The sequence below is a fragment of the Mustela erminea genome, chromosome 3, assembly GCF_009829155.1.
Source record: "Mustela erminea isolate mMusErm1 chromosome 3, mMusErm1.Pri, whole genome shotgun sequence".
Classification (NCBI taxonomy): Eukaryota; Metazoa; Chordata; class Mammalia; order Carnivora; family Mustelidae; genus Mustela; species Mustela erminea.
The window spans coordinates 158,557,009-158,575,974 of NC_045616.1; the positions used below are offsets into that span (position 1 = coordinate 158,557,009).

Sequence of the window (18,966 nt, forward strand, 5' to 3'; positions counted from 1 at the left end):
ACATCGCGTTCTGCACGATCGCTCTCTCGGTCACCCTTTGGCAAAGTACAGTTTCCTTATGTGAAGGAAAAGCCCTCAAACTCTAGAGTTGGATTTACATGAACAAATTTCCCCAAGTCTTCTTTCTTCAAAAATGCGGAACATTGGCTCTGTGCCCTCTTAAGCCTCCTCAGACATGAACAGGTATCTTCTGGGGCCTGGCAGCTTCTCCCGGTGAGTTCAAACTACTGTGGTGGGCTTCTGAGGTACACAGTCAGTGCCAACTTATTCTCCCACAGCCTGCGGTGAGGGCTGCAGACCAGAGCACGTGGCCAGAGAGAGAGGGCATTGCTGCTGGTAGAGAATCCTTTCACTATTACCGTAACTTCCCAGAAAGTGTTCTCCAGAGATGCCAAGTGAAAACCAGACTGTGGGACCCACGGAGCATTTCCAGAGAGTGGCAGAATCAGGAATCTGCCTCACGGACTTCGTCCTGATCTGAATCACTCAAGGATATGTTAACCTTTGCTTCCGGGGAGCTCTTTCTGTCACAACCGTCAGAGGAGCAGGGAAAGCAAATCCCGGTTCTGGAGTGAACCCGTAGGAGAGGGCAGAACGGGGGGTGGGGGGTGGGGGAAGATACAGATTCTAAACCAAAGTACATAAAACTTTTAATGAATCAACTTTACAAAAGACAATGGCATCAAAACATCAGACGCGTTTGGTACAAAACTGGTTCTAGATTGTGAGAACTAATCCTGGAGACAGATGGCACGAGACGCGACAGAGCAAGGCAACAGGACCACGGGTCCCGCTGGGGCCCACGGACAGCCACTGGCGATGAGACACGTGGGTGAACACAGTCAACTCCCATGTGGGGTGACAGAAATCAACTTATTCACAAATACTGTGTGTTTAATATCAGACTAGCAGATGCGGTTGGCGAGCTACCATATTTTCCAGAAAAGAACATGCACCGGAAGATAATATACACCCCCTAGTTTTATTGCCTTAAGAATTTTTGTTTATTTCACGTCCGCCGTCTTTGTGAGTCCGTCGAACACGTTTCTCCTGTAACACACACTCCTTTTCCTTCTGCTTCGGAGTAAGCACAGTGCAAGTGGCAGAGCGATCTGGGCACACGTCACACACCAAACGAAATGCCACCAGGGTCATAGGAACGAGTCTGAAAAGGCTCCATAGGACAGAACAGAGCACGCACATCAAAAACGAGGGACAAAAGTTTGCGGTCAGAAAGTGCGTTGTACCTTCCCCCAAAATACAGTCTTCTTGCCTCAGTGAAGGCAACTCTTCAGGATGCCAGGTTGCTCTGGGAAAGGGACCGTGACATTTCTGTGTTTACAAAGTACGTCTTCAGCTCGCCCTTGCCTTTCACGTTGATTATTCCTCTGCAGGTGCACGTGTACCCCAGGGTCTGGAGGACGAGGCTTGTCTCCTCGGTGACCTAGAAGCACACGGACAGATGAAGAAGCGGTCAGTGTCTGTGCCGCACCGCCTCTGGGAGGTCCCTTCACCGCAAAGATCAAGAGCCAAAGCCACTCCTGTTCTTTGACTCATTCATTCCACTCCTGAGAAATTAGGAGAGAGAATAACTCAGAGGAAGGAGAGCTTTTTAAGGATAATGTGTGGTTTTGAGCTGCGACAGTGACAGACTATAAACCACCTAAAAGTCAAGTGATCTCTGGGGGGAGATGAACCGTGACGTCGCCGTGATCCGTATCGTGGATGAGACTGTGAAATAAGCAGATCTGCTTCACCCCAAAGGCAGCATGAAGCCTAGACCCACGCTACGATGTCTCCTATGTGAGGATGGCGTATTCACATGACCCACGCTACGATGTCTCCTATGTGAGGATGACGTATTCACATGACCCACGCTACGATCTCTCCTATGTGAGGATGGCGTATTCACATGACCCACGCTACGATGTCTCCTATGTGAGGATGGCGTATTCACATGACCCACGCTACGATGTCTCCTATGTGAGGATGGCGTATTCACATGACCCACGCTACGATGTCTCCTATGTGAGGATGACGTATTCACATGACCCACGCTACGATCTCTCCTATGTGAGGATGGCGTATTCACATGACCCACGCTACGATGTCTCCTATGTGAGGATGGCGTATTCACATGACCCACGCTACGATGTCTCCTATGTGAGGATGGCGTATTCACATGACCCACGCTACGATGTCTCCTATGTGAGGATGGCGTATTCACATGACCCACGCTATGATGTCTCCTATGTGAGGATGGCGTATTCACATAGAAGAGACCTGGGGAAAAGACAGGATCTCAGGGTGTGCTGGAGCGGCCGGATTCTGGATAATCTTTGCAAATGGTCATGAATGTCATCTCACAATGTCATAAATCTGAGTAACAGACTTTAATAGGTGGGGGAGGGCATCCTGAGAAGTCTTTGGGTTCCTGCAGACGGCCCCGGACTTCCGGCTGAATGCTCGAGAGTCAGACCGGAAGGACACTAGGAGTCCACACTAGCCTTGGGCAAGACCCGGCTCAGGTCCTGAAGGTTCCCTCCCTTCACCGAGTTGGCTGTGAGATGCTAACAGGGCGGGGGCCCTCCTTTGCAGCCCGACGATGACGGGACGGGGCAGGTGATTCCTGCCGCTGCCCCGGGGGCTGGCAGCCTAACCGCAGAGTTGCAGTCAGGGCCTGCTGGGGGCCGCGGGGCAGGGAAGCTCCGGGCCGGACGGCTCTCCTGTCTGAGCCCGACACCATCTTAGCCTGAATGTGTGCTCTGGGCTCTGCTCGGGGCCCACGTCTGGGGAGGGCCGCCCAGGCCTGCCGGGGTCTGTCTGCTCGAATGCTGGGAAGCCTCCTGCTAATGGCGCTTTCTCAAGCAGAGAACAGGTGAGGCCAGAAGAGATGTGGCTCAGGACAGGCCTCGGCCCTGGTGGCGGGAGAAGACCGTCCCATCAGGAACATGGCCCCCAGGCGGGCCTCCCCGGAGGTATCTGGGTCTTGAACAGAGAGGGGGGAGCTGTTTTTCCCGAACTGCCTAGTCAGGCCACTCTGGAAGGGTGTGAGAGAGCAGGGGAGGAAGGATTTCCTCCTGCGTCATCGGAGAAAATGGACGTGGCACCGGCGTGGGGGAGGGGGCAGTCCCCTCATGTGTGTGGGTGACACATGCGAGCTGGACGGGCTTGTGGACGGCACAGCAAGGCTAGCATACAATTCTGCTTTTGGATCAGGCACCATTGGGGGACCCTGTGGTGAAACAGCCTCCGTGGGCTTGGTGGCTGAGAGGGGTCCAGGGCAGACATTGTCAGGGCACGGGGCAGGAGAACAGCAAAACCACAGGAGAACCCAGGAAGGTATCCAAGGACCCCCAGAAATAAGGATGAATTGTGTGGTATAAAGGTCTCAAGGGCAGGTTGATGGAAAAAGCTAGAAAAATCACTCTCTTCCCGTGGCCAGCCCCTAGCCCAGGGGCCGGTGTGGGTCTTTGGGACCCTTATGACCAGCGCAAGAGAAGGGGGACGCAGGTGCCAGATGCTCACATCCTCCCCTCCTCCAGGGCTGGCTCCAAGTCCTGGGGGAAGACAGGCGAAGCCCCAGCCCAGGGCGGACTTTGCATCCCGGATTAGAACCGGAAGACCCTGGACATAGCCGAGAAACTCCGACTACAGATACGTCCTCGTGATCAGAGATCTCAGGGGCCGTCAGAACTAGAGGATCCTACAGGCATCTGACTTCGGACCTCCTACAGAGAACACACACATCTTTTGGAGCCTCGGGGGTTCACGGAGCGGCTGAGGTGTTTGCTGGCGGGGAGCGGCGGCCCGGGCGTCCGTGAGCTAGCTGCCGGAGTGCGGGACGCCAGCCCCCGATCCTGGGATGGAGCAGCAGGGAGCTGTCTCCGGCAGGAGCCCCGGCTAGTGTCCAAGTGCAAGGGAAGCCCGGCTGCGTGAGCCGTGGGCTTCCTCTGCTGCTGTCTGGGCTTCCAGGCGAGAAGGCTCGGGGGAGTGGGAGGCTCCCTGATCCAAACGGCCTGGTCCCCAGGCCCGGGAGGGGCTCTGTAGTGACCTCAGCACCGCTCACCACTTTTTGTGCACATAAGAGGAAACGCCAAGCTACTGGAGGTGGAGGGAACACATGCGTTCAGGAGAAGGAGCTCGTGGACACCAACCTCTGCCGTGCTGCGTGAGCACACACACCTGCCAGCGAGCTGCTCTCCCGCCGAGAAACCCGCCTCGTCTCCTCTGGGCTCCAAGCGAGCAGAGACCCTCCCGGGGCTGCTCAGCCCCAAAACACCCGGAGATGTACGAGGCCCAATATCCTCCTGGAGACACACGGGAGCTCAGGCTCATTTGAAGCCTTGATCTGGGGGGCTTTACGGGCTCCAGGAGGGAGCACTCTCCCTGACCAGCCGCTCTTAAATTGTTTTTGATTCTTATCCCAAGTACTTGAAAACCACCTGGAGCGTCCTGCAGCTTGTTAAGGTCACCAATCCGTCTTCTGAATGTTGCAGGCGTGGGCAGGGGGCCTGGGTCGGCCTACATGTGGGAACGTGTGTCTTTGACAGGAGCACCCTCTCCCACACCAAATGGAAGACGTCTTGTTGGCCAGGATTGCTGGAACATTCCTGCGCAGGGGGAACAGGTGACCCACGGGCAGGAAGGCCCAGAGGCCGTGGTAGCATAAGCACACGGTGCAGCTGGACTGCCAACACGGCGGCCCGTGCCCCTCGTGGGGGGAAGCGGGCCGTCTCCTCAGACAGTGACCACCGCTCAGCCCCACTTCTGTGACACTCCGTCTGGACTGGCTCTCGTGAGCACAGCCGACCGGCTCTCTTCCCTGGCAACAGCGGTTTGGCCGGGAAGCCCCGGCTGCTCCTCCCCAGGTCAGCTGTCCTCTCGCGGTCGCTCGGTCGCTCACTTTCAGCGACAGTGGACTGATCATCTGGCTGGAAGAAGATGAACACTGAGAAGTGATGTCGGGCCCGTTCCACATAAAAATTAGGGATATGCCCTAGAAGCTCACAGGAATGGAATCCTCTTGAATGAATGGGGTGGGGAGCGTGAAGGGCAGGTGAGCGGAGGTTGAATGAAGACCCGCTCTTGACGACGTGGGAGCGCGTCTCCTGCTAAAGTCAGTAGAGAACTCGGAGTCTCTGCCACAATGTTAGAGGCACGGTTATACCTGAGGACCCTAGCCCAGCCAAGGCACACAGAACAGGGACTTACGGACTTCGTGAAGGACCAACACAAGAAAAAGTATATGTCCTGTGGTTTTCGTACAAACTTGCCATGTGGCAGGAGTTTATCTTCCAGAATATAAGGAGTTGGAGTGACATGTGGAACCACTGCTTGAGGGTGAGGCAAACTGAAAGTTCTGCAGAAACATGCACACACGTTCTTCTCATTAGAAGTCAGTCTCTCCTTCTAGATGTCTGGTACCATGTTCAAGCATCCTACCTTGGGTGGATTCCAGAACTTTCCCATCACTCTAGAGAACCAAACCCCATGCTGGTCCGATTTGGCACTGCTATTACCTATCACCCAGAATCCTACCCCCCGCCTTTCCCCAATGGGCTCTATTCCACTACCCTCCAATTCAGCCGCCAGGACAGGAAGTCTGGGGGTTATGTCTGGTGTCGGTTATACTATCCCTCTCCCAGGCAAAGCAACTTTTGAGGTGCTGGGCCATGAGACGGAAGAGGAGGGACATGTCCGGCCCTGACTTCACGCTCAAGTGTCTGACCGCCAAGTTGATTTTCACGATCGTTGACATTCACCAAGGCGATAATCTTTATATTATTATATTCCTAAATTATTGCTAAGAGTGAATACAGAAATGAATTAACCTTTCCCCAATAAAAAAGGACTTCTGTTCATGTCGATGTATTTTGAGGTTTCCTCAAGATTTAAGTAAGTTTCAAGACTCTCTGTTTCAGTATGTTATTAACATTATTACACTTATTTGTGGTTTCAAGAGGACAGAACCGATCGATGCTTACAGAGCACACTGAATTACCTGTATTTTGTCCAATACGCCAGTGCTGTCCATCCTGCTGGCCACATTTACGGTGTTGCCCCAGATATCATACTGCGGCTTCTGAGCTCCAATGACACCCGCTATCACAGGTCCGTGGTTAATACCTGTAGCACAGCAGAGCCAGGTAGATTCACGTCACAGCCACCGTCTTAAACAGAAAAGCTTCACAAGGATATTCCCGAATCATTGTTGCTGAACAAACATTAGTTCAACCCATGGGGTTCTAAAGCAAAGAAAAACATTCTTTTCCCTTCTTAACCTTGATTCTTGATTATGTCCCCATATATCATTATTATTCCATTGTTATGTTTTTAAAAAACCCAACATAATAGTTTCCTATGTTGCTACATAATCTTAGGCAAGTGATGATCACTGTATTTCCCAATAGTTGTGGAGTTAGTGTTAACTTTGAAATACACGTCTTTCTGCTTGAAATAGCGACCCTGAGTGCAGTGAGCGGCGGTTCTGCTGCTGCTGGACTTCGGGGTCTGTGCCGCCATCTCGCTGAACGCCCCCCTCGCCAGACACCAGAGATGTGTCCTCACCTGCCGTGCGCTGTTCCACGCGCTTTATATGTAAAAACCCCTGTGGTTCTCACAACAGCCCGACAGGGCGGCTACTGTCCTCCTCACTTCCAGCTTCGGGCATGGAAGCAGAGGACGGCCGTCAGACACGCAGCCGACGGCAGAGAGGTGGCTCCATGGCCCCTGCTTGCAAGGACGCCGCCATCTTATCTGCCACACGTGTCCCATGCCCAAGGCTTCTTCCCACCTTGAGGGCTGTTGCCTTGGATAATGTCCCAATGGCAAGTTTACTGAATTCCAGAGGAACATGTTTGTGCTGGGCTAAACCACCTTCCAAAGGACTCCCTGAACGTGACCATGTCGGCGTCGAAACAACAACAGATCTTAGTAGGGGCAATACGGACTCAGATGTGAGGGAATTCTGCCATAAGAGGCTGCAGCCGATAAGCCCGGGGAGGGTCCCCGGAGGCTCGAGTTTGCAGGGATCTTTGGGTAGACAGGCTGGCCCCTGGTGGGCAGGTGTGTGGGTTCTTGCCCCCTGGAAGCTGGGCTCTTTATAGCTTTGTCTCCATTAGACTGAGGACACCCCTACCTCTGGCATATGTCTCCTCACCAACCGTGATTCCCCAGGGAGACCCCCCAGAAGTTTGCCGGAGAAGCTCCGGAGTCGCTACTTTCCAGCCCAGGTGGCCAAGACCCCACTGATCGGACGGATTTCTGGCCATCCCAGCTGGCCCATGTGACTTCCCAGATAATCGGGCACCCAAGACCACTGCCGACATTGGTGACGGTGGCAGTGACTGCCCCTTCAGTTCGGAACCGTGATTATAAGCCCATGGTTATTACATGCAGACACCTGAGCTCCGGGTGCGTTGAAGCCCTGGAAGTCTGATCAGCTTCTCTAATCAGAGAGGCCGGGCCCCTCCCCCACCCAGTGCTCCAGGCTGGATGAGTCCTTGCCCAGCATCTCAGTCCAAACAGGCAGACCCACATGTCTCACGGGAGTGGTGTGGAGAAAGGCCCCAGAAATAGAAACAGAAATACAGACATGGGTCGATTGTGCCCCCTACATTTTCTGCTGGCTCTGAGACCCCTGCCTCACTGCGGGGTCACCTTGCATCGGTTAAGGAGGGTGTTTCTGAGCGATCCCATATCCCACTCCTGAACTGCTTAGCGTGCTACCCTTGGTTACAGACCTAAGCCCAAGATTCCTCTTTGCAATGGACAGGTGGGCAGGAAGCAGAGTAGAACACTGTTCTGTGAACACGATTCCACAGAATCTTTGAAGGTATGCGAGAAGTGAGCAAGAAATTCTGCTTTTGCCGAGTACACAATAAAGCTTACACTCTGCTTTAGACACCCCAAATAATTTATTCTAGCTGCTGGCTGGTGCTCTCGAACCCCTCTGCCGTCAGCTTTTCTGCTGGCTGCTGAGTCCTGCTTGGTCAGCGCCTGGTGGGGGCGGAGGGTGGGGGGGAGCTTGGGTTGATTCCTGGCACCGGGTCAGTCTACTTAGTGCAGGGATGTGCTCGAACCTTGGCCCCGCTAACCGACTGATTCTGTAGCTTGCCCTGCAGAAAAGGACCTGAGGAGTAAATTCATCTCTTCTTACTTGTATCATTTTTTGGGGAAATATTACTCTCCCGAGTTCCTACTGCGAATGGCCACTGGATGGCGCCACGCAGCCAAGTGCAGCCAAGCCGCCCCCAGAGTGAGGCCCAGGGCTGGGGAGAGGCAGCCCCGAGGCCTGTGAAACACAGAGCTTAGGCTTCCTCGGAAATCCCCAAGAGCTGGTGCGAGGAGTGAGTGTGCAGATACTATTTGTTATTCGATAAGCAGAGTAAAGTAAACACTCAACAAATTCCTGCCCAAGAAGGTCAATTCCATTCCTTAATTTGGAAAATGCGGTTATGGTCTAGACCAAGAAAACTGCTTTTTTGGGATGTAACGCAGGTGACCAGTGAACAGCTGTCCGCATCTCACCCTGCAGGGAAGGGTGGTGCTGTTTTGTCTGTAAATGCTTCTCAACACACCCGTCATGCCCCCAGGTAATAGATTTTTTTTTTTTAATTTTTCTTTTTATGAGAGTGCTTGATGTTTGAAGAGCTCATTCTCTCAGCTGCCAAAACAATCAGGAGGCTCTAGGGTCAAGGGGGCACCTCCGAATCCGACATGGTCAGCAGGCCGTGGGGTAGCCCCCGCCTGCCGGCCCTGCTCACCGCCGGGGAACGCAGTGCCTCCCCGAGCGCAGCTGGGCCCACAGGCGAGGAAGTCGGAAGGAAAAGGCGTCCAGACCAGGACACTTAACAGCACAGACGAGCACCTTCAGCTACAGACCCGTAAAATAAGCCCGGGTTTTAAAATTCAGCACATACGCACAGCAAAGGAAGAAAATCACTCTAAATATTGGGATTTTCTTTAAAGTGAAAATCTGTATGCAAATGAAATGAAAAGCCATTCCAATGGAATTTATTATGAGACCTACTCGTATGTGGACTGGCTTTCAGAAGAAGCAAAATGTGTGGCCAAGAGGAACATAAAAGGGTCGAAGAACCCGCACCCGCCATGAATGGCCACGACTGTACCCCGGCCAGACGGCGGTGTGCTGCGCTGAGGGCTCAAAGCACACTTTTTATGTGTATAGACGTTTGAAAAACGCAAGTAAGCGTGAAACATGCTCATGAGTCAACTTAAAGTAAGGGAAGAACTTACTAGAAAACGTTAGAAGAAATTTAGAAAGAATTTAAGTGTTTTAAAGAATTTTAAAGAAATAGTTTTAGAGAAAGTTGGCTTGAATATCCAATCAGAAAAGCTGTGGGTATTTCAGAACCTGGGACACATGTTTAGGGTTCTTGGAGGTTGTGACCCCCAGGGGTGTGTGACTATTTCAACAATTCTAAGATGCCTTTAAAAAAAAATATATATATATATAACATTTTTACATTACAATAAAATAACAATTTACATTATAATTACATTATAAAATATATAAATATATATTAAATACATATTTATATATAAGTATATTAAACTATATTAAATGTTATTAAATATATTAAATATATTTAGATATTTAAATATAAATAAAAGTTTTGGATCTCCAAGCCTGGATGCATCTCCCAGCCCATGGCAGGTGCTGATTTCATTGGCAGGGGTCCCTAAACTCATGGGGTGGCTTACAGTCGATGCTGTGCTGCTGGCGTAAGGCCGCACGCAGGGCTTGCAGAGGGACCCTGGCCGTAAGGGTGAGGCAGCGCAGCTGGGAGGCAGCGCGGCTGGAATGCAGCGGGAGGACCCAGCAGCGCTCACAGCCGGGCTCCTACCAAAGGCTGTTTTGTCTTCTAATTTGTACAAAAGCGTCTCAGGGGCTCCTCACTTCCCTGAGCCTCCCCGCCCCCCATCCGGTCCTCCTGCCCCTCAAACGCAGGGCTTGGCTCTCCCCGGACCCTCCCCAGCCGGTCCCCCGCCGAGCCGCGGCCACAGCTGCGGGATGGTCCCAGCACGTACCGACGCGCAGCTTGAAGTCGTTGAAGGAGTGCTTGTTGATGGCGTCCAGCTTGGCCACCAGTGCGAAGGCGAACTCCACCATGGTGCCGATGTGCATGTACTGCCGCTCGGGCTCCTGGACGGATATAAATATTTAAATATTTATATTTAACTATCTAAATATGTATATGTGGTCCATATACACTATGGACGGAAGCAGCACGGGGTGGGGGTTAGAGCTCAAGGGGCAGGAAGACAGTCCCTGGGTCGCAAGGCGGGGCTCCCGTCAGGAAGAATGCCCCAGTCCTGTGGGGTTTACCCCCTGCATGAGGAGGCCTTGTGACCCCATTCATTTCTGTGGCCGTGGGAGACCTGAGACCTAGGAGACACGGAGCACCCAGACAGACACCCAGACAGAAGACTGCCAGGAGAGTTGGCTCTTGGATCCCCGCTGCCTCCCACGCCCATCTCCCCGCCTTCTCCACTGGGCTGGGGCCTCCCGTGGGACTGACCAATGCGAGGGGCCAGGGAAGGTCCGGGGGTGCAGGGGAGAGAGCTGGGTCCGTTCCTCCTCTTCCCCACTCCACACCCGCCACAGCTCCCTCCGGTTCTGGAAACACCACATCTTCCTTTTGCCCTGATAGGAGAGGGGTGCTCTATGTCCACCCAAATTCATAACCTCCAATACCTCAAAATTTTTTTTTGGAGATTTTTACCTCCGTCATTAAAGAGGGGATTAAGAACAACTTCCCTATACCCTGCCATTGCACTCCTGGGTATTTACCCCAAAGATACAGATGTCGTGAAAAGAAGGGCCATCTGTGCCCCAATGTTCATAGCACCAATGGCCACGGTCGCCAAACTGTGGAAAGAACCAAGATGCCCTTCAACGGACGAATGGATAAGGAAGATGTGGTCCATATACACTATGGAGTATGATGCCTCCATCAGAAAGGATGAATACCCAACTTTTGTAGCAACATGGACGGGACTGGAAGAGATTATGCTGAGTGAAATAAGTCAAGCAGAGAGAGTCAATTATCATATGGTTTCACCTATTTGTGGAGCATAAGGAATAACAAGGAGGACATTGGGAGAAGGAGAGGAGAAGGGAGTTGGGGGAATTTGGAAGGGGAGGTGAACCATGAGAGACTATGGACTCTGAAAAACAATCTGAGGGTTCTGAAGGGGTGGGGGGTGGGAGGTCGGGGTACCAGGTGGTGGGTATTGGAGAGGGCACGGATTGCATGGAGCACTGGGTGTGGTGAAAAAATAATGATACTGTTATGCTGAAAATAAATAAAAAATAAATTTAAAAATAAAAAAAAGAGGGGATTGAGATTAAATTGGGTCATTGGTATGACTTATCCAGTATGACACGTGTGCTTCGGAAAAGGAGACGGAGACACAGACACATGAGAGGACCCCGCAAAGACACGGGGGGAAGAGGGTGTCTACACAGCGAGGATAGAGGCCTCCAAAGAAACCAACCCATCAGTGCCTCGGCCTCTGACCTGCAGGCTGGAGAACTGGGAGACAACAGATTTCTGTTGCTTAAGCCTCCAGTCTGTGGTGCTCTGTGACGGCAGAACCCTAGCCGACCAACACAGGGCGACGACTCCCTGCCTTCCCGGCCCCGGGCGATTTCTCATCTCTTGAGGAACAGTCATCACACATCACACATAGAGAGCCGAAGGAAAGGGCAAGTTCAAGGTTTCCAATGAAGGTAAGTGGGAATGTCTATTCCTATTTGCTATTAACTTATATTAACTCATATTTGTTAATTTACATTCACAATGAATTTCTAACACCTAATTATGTTTGTAATTCCTTTTGGAGATCATCTTTCTAATATTTCTATTTTTGGTTATATTTTAAACACTGACTCTCTATTAGCATACATATATAATTCATAAAATGTATTCCATGTCCTGAAGTTTCCCGCTGCCCCAATACTGATTGGGGGCATCAGAATGTGGGGTGACATGTAGACCCAGCCCCATCCACTGGATCTGCCCAGCATCTGGGGCTCGTTGTTCCCCGGCGTCCGTTCTGGCACGAGAATCAGCGTGGTCTTTCATGTCCGTCACTAGCTGTGAGCTCCCCAAGAGCAGACTGTCTTCTGTTACTCGGTGTCTCCCCAGCATGGCAGTGTGTGGTCCAGGAGCAGCACCCGATGCCTGGTCATCGAGGGACTGCGCTTACACTGCCTGGTGTGGAGCCAAGAGGAAATGTCTGGGAGGAACTGAGAGCATCGTCAAGCTTTGGGGGGAGTCAAGGCCAAGGGATGCTCACTGGGGTAGGGGGTCCTATGTCCAGGAGGGGCCATTCATACATCCCTGAAGTGGGAGAGGGCTCTAAGGGAAGAAGAACACATGGGATATTCAAGCAGGGATGGGGGGTGCGCCTCACTCGGCTGGGGACAGAGGAGGAAACCAGTAAGGACACTGGGAATCCCTGCGATAAAAGCAGGAGAGGTGGGCCTTTGTGGAGCTCAGGTGGCGACTTCCAGGACACGTGCTGGATCCTCTGGGCCCCAGGGGAGCTCCGTCAGAGACAGAGAGAGCTCTCCAGAAGGTCAAAGGGGAGGTCCCTGGTGAACGGGGAGGGGAGAGCCCCCCACGCAGGGCGGAGATAAAAACCAGCTCTGAGGCTCTCCGTAGGGATGAGGGAGCAGGACGGTGGAGGCAGTGGACGTAGCATATTCGAGGTGACAGGGTGGTGGGGAAAACCAAGGCCAAAGGAGAAAGGAAAATGGCAGCAGAGTCACTCCATGAGTCCACGTGTTTCAGGGACAGGAGTCGGGAAGGCTAGCACTGGGCAGGTCCGTTGCTGTGGGCCCTGCTGACACCTGGGCTGGGTCATTCCCTGTCCTGGGGGACTCTGTCCACAGAGGCCAGCAGTGAGAGGACGGCTGCCTTCCAGGAATGACAGCCCAAAAGATGTTGCCTGATGTCCCTTCGGGGGCAAACCTCCCCCCCGACCCGAGATCACTGCGCTCGATCATCCGAACATGAGCAGGAAAGAGGCGTCCATTCTTGGTTCAGAGAGAACGTCTTCCTCTCATGAATTCTGTCCTTCTAGAGAAAGACCAATAAAACCTTACATGAATTCTGTCCTTCTAGAGAAAGACCAATAAAACCTTACTGGCACCGTAAATCCTTAACTTGGAACGTGCGAGGAAATGCAAACAGCTTCAACAGCCGGAACCGGGGAACGGACGTTCAGTGGAAGTCGGCGAGGACGCGGTCATTCCTTCAGACAGTGCGGCGCTTCCGTCCGTGCTCCAATGCCTCCTGTCTCATGACCCCCAGGGAAGGCGTGATTTGGAGGTTCACGCAGTCCCCCGGAGACATCATGCCCTGAATAGGGAGCACGAACTCAACAGGGAGCTCGAAATCAACAGGCAGAATCCCGTGTCACTAACATCACCGCTGTCCCAGCAAGGAGCACAGATTTGCAGGGGCGGGGCCGGGGCGGGGGGGTGACATGGTTTGCTGCCACCGAACGGCGGCGCAGGAAACGCCTCGCCGAGGAATTATCACCCGATCTGTTTTCACGCGGTGGGCTTAAGCTGGAGGTTTCCATGACTTCGGTGATGAATGGAGAGACCAAGTCCTGGGAGTGGGTTTAACTCCAATGTCGATAACTCATTTGGGCTTACTAAGTCCTCGAAAAAAATGACGCTCAATCTTTATGCTCAGAGCTCAGTTCATTTCAAAAAATCCTTAAACTGAGCTTTTGATAAATATTTGATGACAGTATAAAGCAGCTCTTTCTCCCACGATCAAAATGATTTCTCTCAGATGTCTCCAAGTATTTAAGCGACTTCCAGTAACACGGCAAGGAGGTGCATTCCGTACCCCAGAACCCATCTTGGAAGCTGTTTGCTTTGGAAATTCCACCAGCCAGGAACGCCGCTTAAAGCACATGTATGTTTATCGTGGTCATTGTATGACCCAAGTGACCGTAAACCCTTGGCTCATGCGTTAGGCTGAAATTCACACACGCCTCCTCTCGAGACCGCTCTTTTCTCCTCGCCGTCTCCCACCCGTCACATACTCACGGAGCACCTGCTGTGGGGGCATCTGTCTGCTGCTGAAGGGTCAGAACGACCGTCTAGGAGCTTTCTCCCCTGCGAGATTTTTTTTTTTTAAACATTTTATTTATTTGACAGAGATCACAAGCAGGCAGAGGCAGGCAGAAAGAGAGAGGAGGAAGCAGCCTCCTTGCTGAGCAGAGAGCCCGATGTGGGGCTCGATCCCAGGACCCTGGGATCATGACCTGAGCCGAAGGCAGAGGCTTTAACCCACTGAGCCACCCAGGCGCCCCTCCCCTGGGAGATCTGGATGAGACCTTACATTCTCGAAAGGGAAGGTCTGCTCCCTCCCACATGGGCTGATCATCACAGGCTGGGGATGGGCTCTCATGTGGTGGCTCTGACCACCCGAGTGTCCGGTACCTGTCGGACCTATCAGGTACCTGGGACTCCCAGCTTCCCAGTGTTAACCAGAACTCCAAGGCGTAAACACATATTTGGGGAAAAAGGCCTGACTGCTAGGCCATCCGAATCTCCGGAACTTGGATTCAGGTGAGCTCTCACTCTTTTCCACCAGTCTCACTTTCCAGGGAACATAGTTTATTGAAATGCACATTACACAATGTTCTGGAAGCACCCCCCACCCCACCCTCCCGTTTTAAACCATTTCCTAAGAGGAAGTTAGTTACCAAGCACACCGCTCACCGTGGAGCCACTGTCATGGTTATGAGAGCGTGTACCCCAGGCCTGGTTTTCAGATACATTAATGAATGAGGGACACGATTGTCCCTATGAGCACTGGGACACGTAGGTAGTGTCCTGGCTGCTGGAGATGTCTGAATAATTGTGAGCAACATCAACATCGTTGCATTTGTGTATTTAATCCTCACAGGGAGTCCCATGAAGGACTTCCTGTCTTTATCCCCGTTATGCAGACGGGGAAAGAGAGACCCTGGATGGTTAAAAACTGGCACAGGCAGCAGACCGGGCGTCCGACTCCAGGCCTCATCTTAGCTGCCACGTGGCCGCCCTCCTTGCGCGCATCGAGACTGTGGTGGGACCTTGGCTGTTTGCATTTTGTGTCCCATCTTCATCTTTGTGTTGCATCTTTGACTTTCCTTCCATTTTAGCTTATTAATTTTAAAACTTTCACATCACATTCATTTTTGTGAGCTTCCTCAGGGACAGGTTTATGTGAAATCTGCACAAACAGGTCGACAAACAGGTAAGCGGTCTTCCGTGATCGTCTTGCTGGTCAATGGTGGCGGGAGGGTTGGATGAGGAGTCTGAGAGGCACTCAGCTGGTGGGGAGCTGTCCCCAGGAAGGGCTGGTTAACGGCTCTGGAACTAGCCATGCGGGTGGCTGGAGCTGTACTTGGCGACCCTAGTGCACACCCAAACGGTGTGTCCAAAACTAATACGATTATTTCATCTCCCCAAGGATACCTCTCACTCTTGACTCTCCTGCTCTGCTAACGGCGTCATCGATGGCAGATCCTTGTATCAGAAGCCGGAGGTGCTGGCAGCTTGGCCTTCTGTGCGGCCGCCCCTCTCCCCGCCCAGCCCCCAGTTCCTACGTCTGCCTCCCATGGGCTCCCTCCTGCCACTCACGTCTTCCTTTATTTCCCCAGGACCAGCATTAACACTCTGACCGTCCACTGCTTGTCTGAAAGCAGGATGTTCCCCCAAATGACTGCCCATACCTTTGGGTCCGGCAACCTTGGGTTCAGCCCCAGGTCCTATAACCATCAGCTGTGTGGCCTTGGCTGAGTCTCTTAACTTCTCTGGGTGTCTGTTTCCTCATCTGTGATGGGACAGTAACTGCCTGTCTCCTAGGGTTGTGGGCAGGGCGAAGTGAAGTGGTTAGGTAAATTCAGGCTGTATCCCTGGGGCTCAGGATTTATTTCCTTTCTTTTATGATGGTTTAGAGAAGCATGTGGCTCTGCTTGACGAGAAAATCATCTAGGAGGAAAATGTCGGTCAGAAACTGTCTTATGCCCCAGTTTAGAACTTTCTCCCTTTGCACACACGGAGCATCCTACAGAGATGTACGGCTTTGACAATGACCGAGCGTCTGACATCTCCCGAGTCTTTGAGATTCCCAGTCTATTTCATGAAGATCAATGGTGTGGTTTCTTTCAGTCTTCAGTTTCCTGTCAGTAGCATGAAAGTGGGAAGACATTTCTCTCTGCTTATAACACATCATGGAAGCTGATGTTTGTACAAAAATACACAGCAGAGACCCGAACTATTTTCTCCTTTTCCAGTAAAGGAGACGATGGTTATTGGTTTCGATGGGTGCTTGAGCTACAGTGACACTGCGGCAGAAGGTCTCAGAGTGACCCCTCACTTCTTCCTCAGTCAATTTTTTTTTTAAAGATTTTATTTATTTATTTGACAGGCAGAGATCACAAGTAGGCAGAGAGGCAGGCAGAGAGAGAGGAAGGGAAGCAGGCTCCCTGCTGAGCAGAGAGCCCGATGCGGGGCTCGATAGATCCCAGGACTCTGGGATCATGACCTGAGCCGAAGGCAGAGGCTTTAACCCACTGAGCCACCCAGGCGTCCCTTCCCCAGTCAATTTTGCAAAGTCCCTCCGCTATGGACTGAATGTGTCCCCTCAAAATTCCTGTGTTGAAACCTGAGCGCTGGTGTGATGGATTAGGAGGGGGGCCTCTGGGCGGTGGCTAGGTCACATGGTGGGGGGGGGGCTTATGATGGGATTAGTGCCCTCACGCGCAGGGGCTGGGTACAGCTTGCTTCCTCTCCCTGTCTTCCACCATGTGACACACAGCCAGAAGACAGCCATCAGCAAACCGGCAGGAGGGTCCCCACCAGACACCTGATCTGCCGCTGCCTTGGTCTTGGCTATACCAGCTTCCAGAATTGCGAGAAATAAATGTTGTCACCCAGCCTCTGGCCGTTTGTTAGGGCGGCCTGGGCTGGCGGAGGTGGCCTCCAGTATTGCACGGCACCCAGCACTGAGACTGGTTGCACATGTGCCATTCCTGGGCTGTAAACTCCGGAGGGCAGTTCCAGAGGAGTCGGCCATCAGCAAGGAGCTGTCACCCGCCCCAGTGGGGAAAGGAAGCATCCGCTGGATGTCCCACCAGCTAAATAAAATCTAGACCCACCCAGCCAGAGACGGAGCCCTTAACCCGAGTCCCTGAAGGCGGAAGGAAAACGTTTCTTGCTCATGGCTTTGCTGGCAGCTCAGTGTCCCTAACACACTGCGTGAGCCAGTACAGGAGTCTCCCAGATGGATCCCCAGGAGCCTGGGATCTGATCTGGGGGACGGGGGGAGCCGAAAATTGGAGAAACGTTTGTGCTTGCCGACAGCGGTGTCTCTATAGGGCGAACTCGGCAAGACCCAGATGTGGCAAAAGGCGGTGTTAGTAACTGTCCTCAAGCTGCAACCCTGGGTTGGCCGGTGCATTTGTGTGGATACAACAAATAAACGACTACCTTTACTTTTAAAAGTTTTTAAAATCAGGTTAATTTTTATAGAAATAAATAATTCAATAGATTAATTTTAAAAATTCTCTCTGCTTGACTTATTTCACTCAGCATAATCTCCTCTAGTCCCGTCCATGTTGCTACAAAAGTTGGGGATTCATCCTTTCTGATGGAGGCATCATACTCCATAGTGTATACGGACCACATTTTCCTTATTCATTCGTCCGTTGAAGGGCATCTTGGTTCTTTCCACAGTTTGGCAACCGTGGCCATTGCTGCTATAAACATTGGGGTACAGATGGCCCTTCATTCACGACATCTGTATCTTTGGGGTAAATACCCAGGAGTGCAATGGCAGTGTCATAGGGAAGTTCTATTTTTAATTTCTTGAGGAATCTTCACACTGTTCTCCAAAGAGGCTGCACCAACTTGCATTCCCACCAACAGTGTAAGAGGGTTCCCCTTTCTCCACATCCTCTCCAACACATGTGGTTTACTGTCTTGTTAATTTTGGTGGTTTTGATTATCATATGGTTTTACTTACTTGTGGAGCATAAGGAATAACATGGAGGACATCAGGAGAAGGACAGGAGAAGTGAATTGGGAGAAACTGGAGGGGGAGACGAAGCGTGAGAGACCATGGAGTCTGAGAAATAGACTGAGGGTTTTGGAGGGGAGGGGGTAGGGGTATATGTGAACCTGGTGGTGGGTATTAAGGAGGGCACGGATTGCATGGACCACTGGGTGTGGTGCATAAACAATGAATCTTGGAACACTGAAGAAATAAAATGAAGTTAAAAAATTAAAAAAAAAGAATAATTAAAAAGAGAGTGAGACGACAAATGCTTTATAAAATGGTAGTCCCCCTACCGCGGAAGAGCGTAAGAGCTTCCAGGCACCCCTCTCTGCTTCTCCCCCGCCTATGTTTTCTAGTACTACAAATTGATTCTTTTCAAAGCACTGCTGGCCACGGGTCTCAATCTACTTGAGACCGAGAAGGAGAGCTGGAGGTCTGGCTTACTACAGCAGTAATATAATCAAAGCAGGAATTGGAATGAAAGTTCATTCCTGTATTTTGGGTTCAACATATCTAAGTTCTTTTTTTTATTTTTTAAGATTTTATTTATTTATTTGACACACAGAGAGAAAGAGCACAAGCAGGGGGAGCGGCAGGCAGAGGGAGAGGCAGAAGCAGGCTCGCTGCCGAGCAAGGAGCCCAATGTGGGACTTGATCCCAGGTCATGATCCCTAGGCCCTGGGATCAAGACCTGAGCTGAAGGCAGACGTTTAACTGAATGAGCCACCCAGGTACCCCTCAACTTATCTAAGTTCTTAATAATATTTGTTTGAAAAAGATCCGAATGATATACACCATGGCTAAGACCAGAGAAAGCCCAATCCTTGACTAGGGCGTGCAGGATGGACTTCCTCTGGGATCC

General features: G+C 51.8%; 1 protein-coding gene across 2 annotated transcripts in view; it reads right to left on the reverse strand.

Annotated features, from left to right (window-relative positions):
* Positions 1–583: 583 nt before the first annotated feature.
* The window catches only part of ADCY2 (adenylate cyclase 2), a 409,046-nt gene continuing 390,663 nt past the window's right edge, over positions 584–18,966 (reverse strand). The window contains exons 23-25 of one of the 2 annotated variants that reach the window (XM_032337793.1): positions 10,057–10,171; positions 6,005–6,129; positions 584–1,444 (exon numbers count right to left, since the gene is read on the reverse strand). In XM_032337793.1, coding sequence (XP_032193684.1) covers positions 1,292–1,444; positions 6,005–6,129; positions 10,057–10,171 — 393 coding nt within the window. In that variant the 3' untranslated portion in view covers positions 584–1,291. The remainder of the gene's footprint in view (positions 1,445–6,004; positions 6,130–10,056; positions 10,172–18,966) is intronic. The other variant, XM_032337794.1, reaches the window with a different exon arrangement.